Here is a 19,529-nt window from a genome sequence, read left to right as displayed (position 1 = left end):
TTTTAAATTTTCTTTGATTCCTTTTGGTATTCTGAGCATGAATCTGATACTTTTCACATTGGCAATAGTTGGTTCAAGACTGATTTGTCTGAATATTTCTACTGAATTCATTTTTTTTATTAGTTAATCTAAAAAAATAATGTATAAAAAATAGCGATAAAAAATATGAATACATACAAAAAAATTAGGAAAAACCATTTTTTACATAAATATATTATTGAATAGTAATAGGAATAAATAAGTTATTATTAATAATAAATTGTTTTAGTTCTTCGTGCGAAATAAAATTGGGGAAACCAACAGCTACATTATATTCTTCAGTAGGTTTATCAAAAGAACTCGCGTTTAAACTTTGAATATAATTTTCGGGGGTGATAGTATGAGCAAAAAATTTATCATTATTTTTTAGAGTAAAAAATATTTTTTTTGCAAAGGGCCATTTTAAAACATCATCGAGCTCACTTCGAATTAGTTGGAAGAAAATGGCTACATTGTTTACATTTGTGCTTCGAGTATACATTTTTATACGATAATAATACCCTTCAGATGAGTAAACAGCTTGCGAATAATAAGCTGGTATTGTAGTTTATTCTCCTCCAGCTAATTGCCATACGGAGACCACTATACCATGGCACGCAGAGACATGTTCAGCCCCTAGTAGGGGAGCGTCATTACCGCTCTACGGCCAAGAGTAGAGTGCGTTTTGGAAAAACGAAGATATGTTAGAATAAAAGATAGAAGAAGTCGGGTTAGAAAGATAGCATAAAGAAAAGCGGACAGAAATTGCACAAGATGTTAGAGGGTGCAATCGGTATTAACACAAATACTAAAGTAGTTTAGATGTGTTTTTTTCCGTCAGGGCTTGCGAATAATAAGCTTCATCTGATAGCAGTCTTAGATTCATTTGATCGAGTATGATGATATGTTTGTCTTTAAAAAGGCGTTGCTTTACTTGTGGTTGTTGAATTGATTTTTTTAATGCTAAGAATTCTGTACTGTTTTCTTCTACGATTTGATTAAGTTTTGTTATTTCTTGATTGAGATTTTGTACATCTTCTTGATTTGCTAAAACCATCATGTTGTCATATAAGAGATTTTTTAATTCTGTCATTTCTTTGTTCATTTCTTCTAGGGTTTGATGAAGTTTAGTATTCTCTTCTTTCAGTTTTTTAATTTCTTGCTCTTTTTCTTTTGAGTTGACTATTTGTTTAGTTAGGATTTCTTGATGATTTTTCATTCCACTCATGATGTGGTTTATAGAAAGATTCAAATAATTTAAATTTTTCTTTTCGTCTTGAATAATTTGCTCGAAATATTGATTTTGTTGTTCATTATAACATTGAAAATAGATTACAGAGTGTTCATAGTAGTCTTTATTATCTACTTTGATATTACAAAAAAAGCATATTTTTTGTATGTCTAGAAATTCATAATCGCATTCGTGGTTTAACAAATCTTGCACTTTTTTCTTACACGTAAAACATTCGTGTGAGAATTGATCTGTAGAACATTCTATTTGATGATTCATAAGTTGTTCTTTAGTAAATTCTTTGTCACAAAAACAACATGGATATGTGTTGTCTGCCATTTTTTATTAAAGAATGGTGAAAAAAAAACATTTATTTATATAAAAAACATAACAAAATTAAACACTAGTTTTCAAAAACAAAATAGAATGATTAAATATAATGTATTAACAAACATGGCAAGTAGATAAAAAAAATTAAAAAAAAAAAAAAAATCGTCCATGTTTAAAATGATGTGTTCGTCGTTGTTTATAACATGAAATACGTTATTAAAAGAGATATTTTCTATTTCTTCATTTTCTTTATCTTTAAAAACATCAAAAAAACCAGGATACATGCCGCTGTAATCATCATCATTATTATTCATTTTTTTTAGTTACCTAAAAAAAAGATATATGTACAAAAAAATAATCACAAATTTAGTTCTGGCAAATCATCCATTTTATTCATAACATCGATGATATATTGTTCAAAGTCTATTCCATTTATAATTTCGTGAATTTCTATTTCTATTTGATCTACTTCTTTTTCTACTTTTTCTTCCATCATTTGCTTTTTCAGTTCTTCAATATAATCCGTTTCTTCCATTTCTTCCATGTCTTCTTGTAGTAATTGTTGTAAATAAATTTCGTCTTCTTCTGACATTTCTTCTCATTTCATAATTTTTTCTATTTCTTTTTCTTCTCTGTCTGACAATAACAAGTCGTGGTAACAAATAGTCCACTCGTTGATATATTCACCATAACTAGGAGAAAAAAAAATAAAATGTATAAAAAAATTTATAAAGAATCAAAAAAATACAAGTTAATATTCTTACCATCCACACTTTTTGATATATTGAATCAGTTTTTAATATATTAGTTTGCTAAAAAATAAAAAAAAGTTACAAAAAAAATTATTGTAACATAAAGTTTTGTAATAGGGTCATGCTTTCGTTTATGTTATTTAAAAGTTCTTGATTTTTTTCATTGACAGTTGAAAGGTCTAACGACCAAAACCATAATGTATTGTGTAAAATACGTGCTGCTTCAATTTCTGTTCTGTGTTTTTGATATAATAAAGTTAAAACTCTAAAGATTCTTTCATTCGTGTCTCGATAGTCTTGTTGTATACATTCAATTTCTCTTCTTTTATATCCAAGATATTGAGCCAAACTTTCCTATTGCCATTGTAAGCGTCCAGCTATTTTCAGTTTAATTTGTATAAAATTCATTTTTATTTTTTGCTAAAAAAATATAATATTTATTATAAAAATTTATCGTAAATAATTTATTATAAATATTTTACATTCTGTTAAGTTAAGTAAAAGTTCTTCGTTGTCAATATCGTTTTGCCATCGTGTTAAAATAAAATACAAATGGTTAATGGCTCTTTTTTTGTCTTTGTGGTGTGTAATGTAAATAATTAAAAAAAAATTTATTTTATCAAAGTTTTTCTTATAACTTCCATCAATTTTTTTAATTTCGTTTCTTCTAAAAATTTAAATATATTGCTAATTGCTTCCAATGGGTGTGAAGTTCTTTTGCTATGGTATTTATTATTATTTTCATCATTTTTTTCTAAGATATATTATAAAAAAATAATAAATGTTTTGTATATATAAAAATAGAAATATAAACAAAATAAACAAAAATAAACAAAAAAAAAAAGACTATAAAAAAATTTATTTCTACAAAAATATACAAAAAAAAAATTCACAAAATTTCGTTTTCTGTATATTGCGTTTCTAAAAAAAAAAAGAAACTTTTGCAAAAAAAAAATATTTATCTTATTAATAAAAAAGCAGTAAAGTTAAACTTACGAGGTGAGTCAAGCTTTTGCTTTTTTCTAAGGGCTTCGATTAAGTCGTTTACGACTGCTAGTCGTTTATCTAAAAGAAAAAAAATGATGGTTATAAAGTTATTAATAATATTACATTTTTTTTTAAAAAAATAAAAAATTACCCAATGCAGCATAATAAGGCTTGACTAATGCTAATGGTATTTTTTTTTTCATCTTTTACAATAAATAATTTAAATACGTTTTCTTTTTCCAAAGGATATATCCTTTTGTTAATGTTTATTGTTACCATTTTTTTTTTTTACTAAAAAAAATATGAGTTGTTTTATATAAAAAAAAACGATGTTGTTTTTGTAATAAGCAAAAATATATATAAATAAAAAATATCATTTTTTTATAAAAATGGCTAAAATAAGGTATACTCCTAGATCATTAGACACTGTCAATATGGCGCGTACAAAAACAACAGTTCCTAGAACAAAAAAAGCAGTTCAAACACAAACGAGTACAAAACAGAGTTCGACACAGGCTGAATGTCAGTATTTACCGAGCAATTGTAAAAGAACATTATCTTGTTTACGAGGAAAAAATAACAGATATAAAGATAATAAAACAAACCGTAAACTTGGAAGAGTTGGGAAAAGAATAAAACGTTGGGTTCATACTGCTGAACCATATGTCGATATTAAACATCAATTAAAAGAAGCAAACATAAGACGTAAAAATAGAAAATAATTTATTGTAAAAAAAATTTATGAAAGATATTTTATTTTATCATTTAAATATTTTAATTTTCTTTTAGCGTTTCGTCGCTTGTACAATTTACTCTTTTTCTAAAATAAAAAAAAACCTTATGAAAAAAACGTTCTTAAAAATTTATATTTTGAAAAATAGAGTAAAAACAACTTACTTTTTTAACGATTTTTTCTTTTTTTTTTTGCTTTTTTATCAACTTTTTCAATGTCTTTTTCGTGTCTTTCCACGACAAAATGTATTTCTTTATCCTCTCTGTTGTCTTTTGCTACATCATCTTTTTCAATACTTTTTAGATTAAATAGTTTTTCGAAAATATCGTTATCTTCTTCGATTATAAAACTTCTTGAGGTATTGTTAAATCCTCAACGACAAACTCCAATTCTTGTTCTAAATCTTCGAGTATTTTTTTTTTTCCATTGTCTTGGTGCGTTTTCCAATTCTTGTTCGAGCCATTTGATTTTGTAAGCAAAAAAAAAACGCTTTTTATGTATAGAATTTAATCTCTACAGGTTAACGCAATATAAAAGACAAAGTGAAGCAACTTTATGCAATAAAAAGAAAATGCTGTGTCATGGTAGTTAAATTTAGAAAGTTTTAATACCGTTTTTATGAACAAGATTAAAGAGATTAAAATAGGGAGTAAACAACTTTTTAAAAACACTGCGAAGAAAAAAACTCTGTGATAAGTGTAAAAATAACAATTTAAATGAATTCAAAACTCCATGAACCATCACTTAGACGTAGCATAGTGCATTCGCTCGCCGCACTATGTTTCAAACGCCATGCCATTAAAACGTCGTGGGTTCGACTCTCGTTGAAGGTAGTAGAAAGTTTAGAAAGTTTAGAAAGTTTAGAAAGTTCAATGTTAAAAACACTAACTCGAAAGAATTAGTGAACACTAACTCGAAAGAATTAGTGAGTGCGTCTAGAAAGTATAGAAAGTTCAATGTTAAACACTAACTCGCAAGAATTAGTGAACACTAACTCGAAAGATTTAGTGAGTGCGTCCTGAAAGTATAGAAAGTTCAATGATAAACACTAACTGGTTAGAATTAGTGAACACTAACTCGAAAGAATTAGTGAGTTTGTGGAGTGAAAAACACTAAATCGTAAAACTTAGTGAAGTGAGAACGAGTGAGCGTACGGGTGTGTGAGTAAGCAGGCTAAGAAAAATCAGGCAGGACTAAGTAAGTTAAGTAAGGACTAAGTAAGGTTAAGTAAGTAATTAAGAAATACGACCGTATAAAAAATAAACACTGTAAGAAAAACATAAGTAAGTAGGCCTACTAAGATAAAGTAAAGATGGAATAAGTAAGGTTGTGTCAGGGTGACACCATGTTTTTTTATCTTGTAAAAAAAAGATATAAAAAAAAAGTTAAAGTTAAAAAAGTCAAAGTCAAAAAAAATACAAGTCAATAAAAAAAGTTAAAGTCAAAAGTTAAAGTCAAAAAAAGTCAAAGAAAAAAAAGTCAAAATGGCTGCAGACGACATTGATTTTTCCCGTATGATTGTAAAACGGAATTTATTTTCAAGACCTACATATAAAAGTAATTTAAGACCCAAATATACATCTAAATTACCCAAATATACAGTAGATGGAAAATGGCCTTTTCATAGGGATGCTTTTTTTGAATTTTTTGACAGGACCTCATTTGATGAAAACGAGTTAACTGATCCTAATAATACAGAACTAAGAGCTCTAAGACGTAAAAGAGCTAAGAAAAATTTGAAAAAAATAAAGCGTCAATATTGTAGAAAAGCACTGATGTGTTATCGAAAAACAAAAAGCAAGTATATAAATAATAAACAAAATCGTGAAATGGATCGAGTAGGAAAACCGATATATCGTTTTGTTTTAACAAAAGTGGATCAAGATAAACAAAGAAATATTTAAAAAAACATAGAAGACATATGAGACATAGAAGACATAGAGGACACAGGGGTGCTAAAAGATATATTTTTGTTTACCGAAGATCAAGACCTTACCCTAGATCTCATCATTCTTTAATTGGTAAAGGGCGATGGTAAACGTATACTTAAAAAGCGTGGTAAAGGTATCCTTGGTAGCCTATTAGGAAATATACCTATACTTGGTGGTGTATTTAAAACCATATTTTAATCGGATTAAAAAACAAGAATAAAAAAGCTCAACTCTGCAAACGTTTATTTCAAAAAATGAATTCATTGCAAGCGTGTAAACAAACGCATAGAAGAACGCACAACAAAAAGTATTGCAAAAAATGTTTTATCACTAAAATTTCAACAACATGTAAAAGAAAACTTGAACGAGTATATTTGGCTCTTAAAAGATATGAAAAAATATAATAAAATCTCTTTGAAAAATTTACGAACAGATACGAGCTCGCGAGGTGAATACATTTTAACCTATGAATACAAAAATGGTATCGCTGAAATTATAAGTGGTAGCAAAGATACTGGACACACAAAATCATCTACGTTTTTCGGCGGTTTGATATTGGATTATGATATTAGAAATAAATTATACACAATATCTCATGTAAATAAAGAAATATTTTATGTTGCTAATGAAATACCAAAAATAAATTGTTAAAAAAAAATATTTAATGGTGTTTTTTCTGTTCTTTTTTTATAAAAAAAACTATAAATTTAGTTTTTTGATATAAAAAAAATTCATTTGAAAAAAAAATGGATTTTAAAACTTGTTTACAAGGATTTTATAAATCAATTATTAATTTAGAAACTTTTACCTTTACAGGTAATGATAGTTTAAAACAAGTCCATGGTAATTTTAAATTATTTTTTCGTTTGGATGGAAGTAAACAAATCAAAGTAACTCGTGTTAATAATAAAGCCCATATTAATTTTATTTATGACGAAAGCAAACACGAATTCGAAATGGTATATGAAGACTTTGTTGATGTTATTAAAGAGTCATTTAATATTTGGCTACTCGAAGAAGCAGACATTATAAAAAATGAGTTATGAAACTTATGCAGAGATTTGTTATCCATTTCCAGAATTATCTGATTTTTATATTTCGCTATTTAAAGCTAATAGTAATGCAAAGGAATATTTTTCATTGACACATTGTTTGAAACAGGGTCGAATTGTTAAAGTAACTCGTTCCAATGATAAACTCATTATTGTGTTTATATATAAAAACGGAGAAGAACATTCTTTTGAAATAACTGAAAAAAACTTTTTATTGTTTGCTCTAAATTCTCATGGACAATGGCTTATCAACAAAAAAGACAGAAAAGACATTATAGATCTAAGCGAGAAAGATCTAATTACGTAAGCGAGGAAGAGTCCGACGAGGAAGAGGATTAGCTGATTTTATAACCCCTAAAATTGTAACCAACGCTTTGCAAGTGGGTTCGCTGTTATACGGTATAAAAAAAGCGTGGAAAGGCAAAAAAACAAAAACTCCTCCTGTTCTTGTTGTTACAAAACCTGCCAACCCTTATATGCCTCCAGATAAAGTGTTTGAAGTATATTAAAAAAAAATTAGACAGTTGTAAAAAAAATATTATATTATTTCATCTAAAGAATAAACATGTATAAATAAAATATTGTCTTCTTTTTCCTCTCCTTTTTTCTTTTTATAACGTTTTATAAGAATTGACTTTTTTCCTTTGCAAGTTAAACAAATTGTTTTATGAAGATGTATTTTTGCTGATTTTTTGGTGACGGTGTTAAAAATCCATACTTCTTTATTTTTAACGTGTATAGTGCAGTTTTTTAACAAGTGATTGTTTTTTTTTCTTTTAAAACAACAAAAAACAACTCGCCATATCCGTTACACGTAGCACATTTTTCTTCCATGATTTATTCTAGCAGCGTGTGTGTTGACCTCTTCATGTTTGTTTATATTAAATTCAGAGCTATATGCCTTTTTATTCCTTTTTTAGTCATGCGCTCATCAATAGGAACATCTAAAAATTGATTGGCTGTCTTTAAGCGTGTGTAATTATTTGCATAAATCCTATCCATTTCAGTTTGGATCTTGTAATAAATATTTTCCTCGTTCATCACAGATGGAATAGCCTGAATATCCAATACAGATAATTTGTCCCACGTAGCTTCATAATTTGTTCTTAAGAATCCTGCATCTTTTGAAAATCTTTTAATAGCATTTTGAGCTAATATTTGCTTTTCATAAATATCATAATTCAGAGGAATTTGTTTTGTTTTCATAGACAATAGATCTCTTTCCAGCTTTTCCTGTTTTCTCATATATAAATGCAATTGCATGTCTTTTTCAAACAAATGTTTGGCAGTGTTATCAAGGTGTGGAAAGACTTCTTTTTAATAAATTGAAAAAATGAATAGAGATTTGTTTGAACTTGTGCAGAAGCATGAAGAGTTGTTACTTCATAAAAATAATGGTTTAACAGTCTGCACAATGAAGGTAAACAAATTTGATCAGTATATAATACATTTTCACTGCAAAAAACTAGAGCTACAAAATAAGCGGCAAATGCTCCACATAAACTACTATCATTCCATTCAAAAGGAAATTTATTGTATGAAAAAAATATGTTTTGATTGCCAGTGATTTCACTATATTTTAAAATAAATTTGGTAAACCAATAAAAGTCGCAATTCTCTGCTGTCCATTCTGTAGGTAAATGATTTGATTGTCGTATTTAAGAACTAATTTCAATTTCATTGTAGCTTATATTAATATTGTTGATTTGTATATTGCTATTATCTTCTTCTACTGCTTCAAACAAATATTTATTAAATCTTAAATGTTTTGGAATTTGTTGTAATACACTTTCTTCTCCTAAACTATCAAAACAAAAAAAAAGACCCTTGTCTATTTCATCAACACTCTCCAATGTTGACTTGCTTCTTTTTTGGTTTCATTGCCGTAAATGATAAAAGAACCATTTTTTTTTCATTTGATTAATAATATGAATATGAGTTTTTGATTGACTCAACTGATCAAAAGCATATACTCCTATAAAATAATTTTTAAATTCTGAATTTTTAAAAAAGCGAGACAAAGATTCATCTGCGGCCATTTTATTCTTCTTCTTTTTCTAAACTAAAAAAACTCGTAATAAATATAGTTACAATAGCGTGTAATATATTAACAAATAAAGTTTTTTTAATTAATAGGACAAAGTTGAGGATTTAAATTGACTGTTTTTAAAACATTTTTCAATACTGTAAGAATTTAATGTTATTCTTTTAGAATCGAGTACATTTTGTAGAAAATCATATGATTTTTTATCAGTAAAATGTTCTTCTTCTACACGATCAGATGAGGGTGAAGAATTTCCAGACTTGTTTTCATAATGTTTATATCTTTGAGACACTTCATCTAGCGCGCACACTGCGCAATTGTTGTGAATTTTTTTAATGATGCTATCAACGCAATTCATTTTTTAATAAAAAAAATATGTAAAAAAGTTTTTTAAAAATAATTTTTTATACTTTTTTATTCATTTTATTTAAAGAATATGCTTCTTAATTCTTTATTAAGTTTTATTCGTTTAATAAAAGACAATATTCGTTGCGTGCACGTATTAAAAAAAGACACTTGCGAATGTTTTGATAATATATTTCGTATTAACAAACTTGTATATCAACTTTTTGAAATGGAAAAAAAATAAAAAAAATAAAAAAATGTCTTACTTATAATCCTTCTTTCGCGGTTACATAATGTTTGGTATAATTAGTGTTTTTGTGTATAGGTTGTTTCGATACTATTTCGTTAGTATTGTAATTATAAACTTCGTCCTCTTTTCTGTATAATACCATTAAAATGTTAAAGTTTCTTTTAAAGAAAAAAAACCATTGAGCAGTAGGGAACATTTCTATTAAACTTTTTTCGTGAAAATTACAACGTTCAAAGGCTTTATAAATGTAAACTTTATCTCCTTCTTGTTGTACTTTTTTTTCTATAAAATATTCATAAATATGAGCAGGTGTATAAATGGTGTAATAGGCATTATGAAAAACTTTATCGTTGAACGAAAAGCAAGGCGGTTGGTCCATGCAAGCAGGATAAACGTGTTTTAATATTTTACAATTTTTCTTCAAGTTATCATACTCCCATTTGTTAGATAGATAAGGAAACAAAAAATGATATTTTAAAGACTGTTTAAGTTTGCTTTTCCATGAAGTGCATTTCTTTTCCATGTTTTTTGATTTGTAATAAAGTTTATATATTTTAATAAACTCTTCTAGTTTTATTTTTAATTCTTCGTGTTGTTTTTCTACTGTTATTTTGGTTATATTTAAAAAATCATCGTTTATCATGCGACATACTTCAAACATGGTCGTTCTCCATGAAGGTGACTGTTCTGCAAAATTCATATAACGACGAGAAGGTTTTTCAAACAAATGAAGCCAGTTTTTATAGTCTTTAGCTATAAATATATAATACAAATCCTTGTATTTTTCTTCTTCCAAGTTCAACTCCAAGTTAAAATTTTTTAAATAAGTAAATATAATTTCTTGCCAATCTTCATACGTTTTATTTAAATGGTGAAATTCAAATAACATAGGATGTAATTAATTATCTGGATAAAAAAGTTGAACAGCTTTGATTAGACTTTCGTCGAGTTGTTTGCTAGTCATTTTCTCTTTCAAAAATGAACTAGAATTTATTTTTTTCCCTTTATATAGGAAAAATAGATAAGAAAAAACAAGTTTTTTATTAATAAAACAGGTTTTTTTAATTCAATTAAAAAAATTACAAAAAAAATTATTCTTCGTCTTCTTCTAGTACTTCTGGTACTTCAGGTTCGATTTTGGCTTTTTTAGCTTTGCTTTCAGCAAACTCGGCACAGGCTTTCTTCAAATTTTGATTATAATTTCTTGGAACACCATTTTTATTCATCGTGTTGTGGAAAGACGGTTCTACAGCCAACAATCTTTTGTACTCTGTAACATGAATCTCATCATCTTCTTTTGCTAAACGTATACCAAAACCGTTAAACTCAACTGATTTTAATTGATTAAAAAATGTGTTTGGATTGTAAAAAAATGGAAAAGGAAGAAAATAGTTATTATGAAAGAACAAGAATGGAAATTGTAAAATTAAAATACAAACATTTTTATGGTAGTATTCAATTAGAAAAATCTTTAGTTGTAGAAAATCACGATAGAAAATTAGTAAAAAAAATAAATGATTTATTTTTAAATATGTGGAAATATACTGAGTTTAATACTGATGTACCTTTTTACCTTATATTAATGAACTTTTTAATGGACCATTAAACAAAAACGATTTAAAACAGTTTGAAATTTAATAATATTGGTTTGGACATTGTGAACTTTGTGAAAAAATATATTTGTTTTGTTTTAATTGTTTTTTTTTGTAAATTAAGTTTTTGTAAAAATTGTATTGTTTCTCATAAGGAAAAAAGAGAACATGTAGTTTATTCTTTAGAAAAAAAGCACAATGTATGTATTTAAATTTTTTTTAAATGATTAAAATAAGAGATGCACATCGCAAACAAGATCAATGGTCTCTTTATGAAGTAAAAGAGTTTAAAAGACTCGTAATTAGATATATTCAAGAATGGTCTTTTTATGAAACAAAAGAGAGTGCTTGTTTTGATTTAAGGAGCACAAAGGATTATATACTTCAACCACAACAGCGTAATTTAGTAAGTACTGGAGTTTATATCGACAAAATAGATACAAATTTAGCAGGACATGTATATTCAAAATCAGGTATAGCTTACAAATATGGTGTTGTAGTGTTAAATTCTCCAGGAATAATAGACGCTGATTATAAAGATGAAATTAAAGTCCTATTGATGAATCTTTCCAAAGAAAACTATATTATTAAACATGGAGACGCTGTTGCTCAGATGGGATTTGTGAAAATGTTTAAAGCTATAAAAAATGTAATATAAATTGATGGGTGTTATTGTCGTCAAGTGAAAATGTCAATGATTAAAGACGTAGAAAGAAAGGGTGGTTTTGGTACCACTGGAAAATAAATTTTTTTGTAATATATTTTTATATATTTTTTTATTTTTTTTGATTAGTAATAAAAAAATTATGGCTGACAAACCTTCATTTACCATTTACACTGACAATCCAAGTATTTTATTCAATGGATTTTATAATGAGAAAATAATGAATTTAGATTTTCGACTAACCATTTTAGAAGAAATGCACAATAATAATATACATGGTTGTAAGATATGGATTTTTGAAAATTTTAAGGAGAAATTAAAAAATGAAGGCAAAGTTTATTATAGTGTTCCCTTTTATTATAAAAATTATCAATTTTTAATGAAACTGAATATCAATATGAAATGTGATAGCCATAAGGAAGAAGAAATTGGATTGTATATTATAATGAGATCCTCACCTTATGATGCTTTATTAAAATGGCCTTTTTTAAATCACGTCATTACATTTAAACTGTCTGGACCTAATGGTAAACAAATGAAAAAAAGTTTTATTACTGAGAATAATGTGTCTTTTCAACGACCAGCTAGAGATGGAGAAAATGTTGGTTATGGATATTGCAACTTTATAAAAAAAGCAGACAATAATGATTATTTAATTGAAAATAAATTGTACATTAAATGTAAAATTAAAAAATTTTTTTAGTTATTTTTAAAAACCTTCTGAGGATACTATTTTTTAAGTAAAAATTAAATAATTTTTTTATTGTAATAACTTTTTTAGATTAACTAATAAAACATGGAAATAAATATTTGGGATTTGGTGGAAAAAGAAAACAACGTTATGTATAATACGTTTCAAAAGGTGTTAAAGTTTTTACAAATGGTTGATGCAGCTCAATTGATCGAAATCTATGATGAAAAAATAAAAGAAATCAAAAATGATGTTTGTGTTATAGATAGTGGTTTATTATCTTATGTTTGGGAGGATATCGAAATACACAACATATATTTGTCACTTCTTATGAAAATGTTTACAGAGTGCAATAAATCTGTCAATTTGTTTTATAATTTTCAAAAAAATGGTATTATCATAACACCAAACGATAAAAAAATTTTAAATTGTAGAAGATGTTTGAGAAATTATTTTAGAAATTTGATAAAAAGAACAATGTTAATAAGTATTAATTTTCATGATAATGTATTGCTTTTCTAATTTTTTTATTGTAATTTTTTTAGACAACTAATTAAAAAATGAATAATGAAAATTGGACTGAAGATCGTGTTCAATGAATTACCAAATATTACAAGCCACATCATTCTGAACAGGAATTGTGGAAGATTTTGGAAGAATTATCACCTGTTTTTTATTGTCATTTTGTTATCATTGAAAAATTTTTAACCAAATATGAGCATCAAGATGGAATATTGGGAGAGTTTTAAAAAATAACAGAAGGTATAAATAAAAATAACGAGCTGATAAAAAATTACCTAAATCTACGTAATTTTTTAATAGAATTGATAAATCATATGATTGTCATTTGCAATCTTGCGATTGAAGATGATCAGTTTATAGTAACAAAAGAAAAAGAGGAATTTTCGAGAAGAGATGAAGTCATGTTCTCCTATATAAAAACAATTGTGGATATGAAAGATTTTCATTATATTTCAAAGCATGAAGAAAGATATTTGTTACAAAAAACAATTAAAAATTATTTTAAAATTCTTCTTAAAATTTTTTTTATTGTAATGATGATAAATTGTATTTTTAATTTTTTTTAGATTACATAATAAAAAAATGGTAAAAATAACAGTACGAGCAACCAATAGTTTTATGACACCTGTAGTAATGACATCTCGATATATAGAACTGTCCCAATTGTCAAAAGGCTAAAATTGTTTATGCGATGAACGAACCAAAGAAAAAAAATTTATAATTCATTTTTTTTTTTAATTGTATTTTTTTAGATTACATAATAAAAAATGTCTTTCGAAAATCAAGTTGAAAAATTAATCAATCAACTTATATTAATATCAGCTGATATTTATGATGAAAGTCAAACGATACGAAGGTTACTGGAAGAAGCTGAATCTTGTCCAAAAGAAAATTGTACTGGTTTTAGTGTTTGTGAATCTTGTAAAAAAACTTATGATTACATTCATCGTTATATTCACGAAGAAAATATTAAAGAAACTGTATTTGAAATATTTAAAAATTATACTTTATTATAAATAAATTTTTTGTAATTATTTTTTTTTAGGTTACATAATAAAAAATGAATGTATTTTATGAAGGTGAAATTGTTAAAAATGAAGATGGAACTTTTGGTATCGTCAATGATAAAATTGTGAACATAGATCTTGCACCTCTTCTCTTTGAACTCGCGGGAAGTGATATTTACAATAATGTTCGTAATGATTTAGAAAAATGGGGCTGTTTGGAAGACTTTAATCGTAAAGAAATGTCTCAAGAAATGTCTCAAAAAGAATTTGATGATTTTGTAAAAGAAGTTCGTCAAATCAAATCAGAAGAATTTCGAGTTATCAATTATTCAGAATAAAAAACCTTAGCAATTGAAAAAGAAATTTTATTACAATGTTTATCAGCAATAGCGTTTTCAGGATATGGTTTAACTCAACATGATTCAGAAATATGTGAGAAAGTTGCGAAAAAATAAGCTGTATGGAAACATTACTCCATGTTATTTGTAAAAAACGTGAAATGTGTGCATAACTCTAACTCTAACCCTTACCCTGACCCTGACCCTAACCCTAACCCAGCAAAAAAGTTTGGTTTGTCAGAAGTTTCGCTAAAAAAGACTAGGAAATATAGAGAAAGCGAAATTCTTTGTTTGGGATTATGTCCATGTCAAAATAACAATTTGTGTTTTAAATGTCAAATAAACAAAAAAGCGATTATACATTCAGAATTTGATGATTATGGAAAGAAATATAAACATTTTTTATATATGGACATGTAAATACTTTTTTTATAATAAAAGCATATTTATTTTTACTTTATCTATTTCAGTCAGAGTGATAAATGTTTTTTGAATTAAAAAAATGTCAATTTTTTTTAGATGAATAAAATTAAGATACTGAGATAATGATAACAGATAATAAATTATCTGTTGTCTTTGTCTCAGTATCTTAATTTTCTTAAAGCAGCAACAAAGTTAGATTTTACGTCCAGAAAAAAATTTTTTTTTATATATTGTGAAAAATGTTTTGATGAAGTGTATTATATGTAATTTTTTTTTAGATGAATAAAATAAGAAACAATAATAATAAAAAAAATGCTCAAATTATTAAGTGAACAAAAAACCTATTAACAGAAGATGAAATGATGGCTTTAAAGTTTTTGTCGATTGTTAATGAACAAGACGATTTATTATCTATAGTGGAAAAAATTGTCGACCAGAACATTATTTTTATGATGTTTTTTGAAAAATATGCTATTATATATTTATATTCAAAATAAATTTTTTTTAAATGAATACTATAAATCAAAATAAAAAAATGTTGGTGAAAATATTAAATATGAACTCTTTGGATGAGGAAAATAATCAAAAATATCATTTAGAAAATGAAACTTTAAATAACGATAAAAATTATCTTTGAAATTTTTGTTGAATGAGAATGACAGTGACTTTTTGTTTAAACTACAAATGAATTTGGGTTTTAAACTTATTTTTTTGATATATTTTATCAAGTGTACTTACAAGTACTTTTATTCAGAATAAAAACATGTTTTGTCATATTTTTTTTTTCAGTAAAAAATAAAATGTTATCTTTGCAACAACAAAAAGCGCTTCAATGGCTTGATGATGGAATCAATTTTTTTATTACTGGTGGTGCTGGTTGTGGAAAAAGTTATATTGTCAAAGAAATTGCTCAAAGTAGACAAATTTATAAAATAATACATATTACTGCGAGTACAGGAAAAGCAGCTCATTTGTTAAATGGTGTCACTATACACGCTTTTGCTGGTATAGAAACTGGTGTTAAAAGTTTAGATTATTATAAACGTCACATGCATCCAGACATTAAAAAAAGGTGGTTAGAAACTGATGTTTCAATTATTGATGAAATTTCAATGATTAATGCTCAAACATTTGATTTATTACATTTAATTGCTTGTGAAATAAAACAATGTTATGATGAATTATTTGGTGGTATACAAGTTATTGCTTGTGGTGAATTTTTTCAATTACCACCTGTCACAGGAAAATTTGTTTTTAAATCTAAAATATGGCAACAAAACATGACGGAAGTTTTGGTTTTAACTGAATGCTTTAAACAAAAAGAAGATGCGCAATTTTTTGGAGCTTTAAATGAAATACGTTTTGGACAAGTTTCAGACCAACTATTGATTATTTTATGACGCGTTGTTTTGAAAAAGATGAAAATTTAAACACTAAATTTACAAGATTATTTTTTAGAAATATGGAAGTCGATGTTTATAATAATAATAAAATGGAGACTATAAAACAAGAAGGGTATTGGTTTTATGCTAAAGATGTTATTAAAAATCAAAACATACAATGTTCGTTTCAGATTCCAGCAGCTGTTTATCTCAAAATAGGTGCTATTGTTATGCTTGTAAGAAATATTAATGTGGAAGAAGGTTTGTGCAATGGTACTATTGATACAGTCTTTTTAATAGAAAATAATGCAGTTTGGGTTAATATGAATAAAAAAGTCAAAATTGAATGTGTCAAAGAAGATATTTTAGATTGCTCTCATGCTGTTGTAGGCTCAAGATTTGGTTTACCTTTAAAATTAGCTTTTTCTTTTACTGTTCATAAAGCTCAAGGAAGTACAATGAATAAAGCCGTTGTTCAATTTAATTCAAAGGCTTATATTAATAGTCGTTATTATGTTTCTTTATCACGAGTTTGTAAAATTAATGATATTTTTATAATTATTAATAATAAAATAGAATTACGAAAAATATTTAAAAGTATCACTGTTGATTCTGATGTTTTGGAATTTTATATAAAATACATGTAATTTTTTTTTAGATAAAAAATGAAATTTGAATATCAAACTGAGGAAACTAAATTTAGTAATAACACTATTTACACTGAACATTTTTTTTACATCAAAGATGATTAAAAAGATGAAGATATTGTGGAAGAATCACGCTTTTGTTCTGAAACTCAAAGTCCTGATGAAATTGTTTATCACGTAGAACATAAAACAATGGAAGGGTTTGAAACACAAAAGAAAAACAGTATTCATTTTGCTGACTTGTTTCAAAATTTCATAACTGGTTATAATATTGTTACTTTGTGTTGCAAATCTATTGAAAATGGATATTGTAAAATAATGAAACGTTGTTACAACTCGCCTGTTTATTTTATAAAACCTTTAGAAGGACCGACTTATTTACGTTTTATTCAAGATGCCAATGTACGAGCTGTTTTTAATGTTTTGGAAAACGATAGCGGATGGAAGATAATACGATTATGTAATATTAAAATTAAAACTCTATCCAATTTAACAGAAAGATAAATGATGAAATTACGAGATTTTGAATTGTCAGGTTTTAAAAGAAAAATGTCCATGACAGATGAAGAAATTCAAAAAAAGAAAAAACGCTACAAAGCATATTACGAAAAAAATAAAAAAATACTTTTGATAAAAAAACAACAAAAGAGTAGCAAAGAAAAGAAATCATATTACAAAAAAAACGAAAAATCAATTTCATATAAAAGTCAACAAAAAAGGAGCAAAGAAATTGATGTAGACGAATGGTTTGGTGAATGGTATAAACCTCATTCTATAACACAATAGCAAAATTCGCTAAAAAGTCAATCTTATACTAAACTCTCTTATGAACAAAAAGGAAAATGTTTTTAGATTATAGTATTTTGTTTGAACCAGGATTATGTTTTTGTTTTGCTTTTCTAATCTCTTTGTTGATTCGCCAATGGAATGTGAGCACCATTAAAGAGTTGAATAAAAAAGTGTTGGAAAAAATGCGACTGATTTATATTCGGAAGAAAATATTTTACAACTCCTTTTTGAAGATCAAGATGAGCAAAATATTCTGGTTTGGAAAAACGTTTTACAAAATTTAAAAGAAAAATCTAAAAGTATGTCGTTTCAAACTTTGATTGATTTGTGTCACTGTTTTGCTTATGAAAATACTTTTGATCGTATTAACATTAAAATTTTTGCCGTTAACAAAAGTAATACCAAAATTCGTTTATTGCATTCTAAATTAAAGTCGCAATATAAAAGTAGTCTTAAAGAATTATTAAAAGTGGTCTACGAAAGTGCAAACATTACCAAATACGATCAAGATTCTCAAAGAGTTTTTATTAACGACGAGGAAAGAAATAAAGCCAATCAACGGAAAAAAACAAACAACACTATAAAAATTTGTATTTTTCAAAAAAACAATTCTTTTCATGCTATAAGCATGTTGAATGAAAAATTTTCTACTGTACATTTTTCTACTAACAAGTCACGTGTTCTTTTTTAATGTTCAGAATGTGGACAAAAATTTACTACAGAGACACACGAATGTGAAGGTTATTATAAACCGGTCAAATTTACATATGGCGATTGCATTACTCACTATCGTCCACAAAATTCGTTTATGTGTACAAGTAGAAACTTATTTCTTTTTTTAATGACATTTAATTGTGAAACGAGTATTACAAAGTCTGAAGAAAATGCCACTTCCAAAGTCAAACCTTTATCTGAGTTCAGTTATCATTGTCATTATATCGTGATTCAATGCATTCATGAAACATTAGCAAGAGAATGTTTTGGTTTGGATGAACAAAGTCACGTGATCACTCAATGGATTTTTTATTTCGAAAATACTATTGAAAGTTTAGTAAGAAATCCTTTAACCTGTCTACCTGCCTATTTTCAACCAGGAGTTTCTTTACTTCACAAAACACACAGACGTATAATGTGGGAAAAGTTAAATTCGACTCGTGAAAATAATGAAAATTTAAAAATGGAATTACGAGTTTACAATTTAATAGCTTTAGCAGATACTTTGGTTCGATTTGCATATGAAATATGTTTACCGCGTTTTCAAAATTTAAATATATCATCTGAAGAAAGAAATTTAATATGGCAAGAAGAAAATCCTTTATGTTCTATTTGCAGATATCCTGCAGATAAAATACGTCAATCTGATACTTATAAAAATAAATTTTCTCGCATGACTCCCCAAGAAATAGAAAGATTAAATGATAACGAATTTCGTATTTACAACGACAATCGAGTTCAAGTTGTTAACATCATGTTTCAAAGAGTAGGACGTTTAGAATTGTTCATGTTACCTTGTAACGTTTAATATTATTTAATCAACAATGATGCGGAAAAAATAAAACAAGATTTATTTCAAGTATCAAGTTTGTGTTACATTTGTTGTAGATGGTGGGAAAAATTTGAATACCTACCTGCCACTAACGGTTTGTTGAGTGATTATGTGAGAATAACCAGTGGAGAACTTGTAGATTATATGAAACAATTGGCTTCCCTTATCATGAGCGATCATCAACTCGAAAACTACTTTGATCAAGAATATATCGACTTGTTAGATGATCCCTACTTTTTAATCAAAATCTTTCAA

At 26.5% G+C, this 19,529-nt stretch overlaps 3 protein-coding genes across 3 annotated transcripts; all 3 read left to right on the top strand.

Moving 5' to 3' along the window:
• Positions 1–11,488: 11,488 nt before the first annotated feature.
• LOC136076290 (deoxyuridine 5'-triphosphate nucleotidohydrolase-like) lies at positions 11,489–11,923 on the top strand. Its single transcript, XM_065789763.1, has one exon. It carries the CDS (start codon positions 11,489–11,491, stop codon positions 11,921–11,923), a length of 435 nt encoding a protein of 144 aa, XP_065645835.1.
• A 148-nt stretch (positions 11,924–12,071) lies between these two features.
• On the top strand, positions 12,072–12,715 carry LOC136076289 (TNF receptor-associated factor 2-like). Its single transcript, XM_065789762.1, has 2 exons — positions 12,072–12,609; positions 12,711–12,715. The coding sequence occupies exons 1-2, from the start codon at positions 12,072–12,074 to the stop codon at positions 12,713–12,715; spliced, it is 543 nt and encodes a 180-aa protein (XP_065645834.1).
• A 2,995-nt stretch (positions 12,716–15,710) lies between these two features.
• On the top strand, positions 15,711–16,310 carry LOC136076288 (uncharacterized). Its single transcript, XM_065789761.1, has one exon. The coding sequence runs from the start codon at positions 15,711–15,713 to the stop codon at positions 16,308–16,310; it is 600 nt and encodes a 199-aa protein (XP_065645833.1).
• The last annotated feature ends 3,219 nt before the right edge of the window (positions 16,311–19,529 follow it).

Source organism: Hydra vulgaris, chromosome 02 (genome assembly GCF_038396675.1).
Source record: "Hydra vulgaris chromosome 02, alternate assembly HydraT2T_AEP".
In the NCBI taxonomy this organism is placed as follows: Eukaryota; Metazoa; Cnidaria; class Hydrozoa; order Anthoathecata; family Hydridae; genus Hydra; species Hydra vulgaris.
The sequence above is the reverse complement of the archived record's forward strand: the minus strand, read 5'-3'. Positions and strand labels throughout refer to the sequence as shown.

What these genes read in the sequence shown, in the direction of transcription:
- LOC136076290 (XM_065789763.1), top strand. Translation starts at nt 11,489, where the DNA reads ATGATTAAAATAAGAGATGCACATCGCAAACAAGATCAATGGTCTCTT.
- LOC136076289 (XM_065789762.1), top strand. Translation starts at nt 12,072, where the DNA reads ATGGCTGACAAACCTTCATTTACCATTTACACTGACAATCCAAGTATT.
- LOC136076288 (XM_065789761.1), top strand. Translation starts at nt 15,711, where the DNA reads ATGTTATCTTTGCAACAACAAAAAGCGCTTCAATGGCTTGATGATGGA.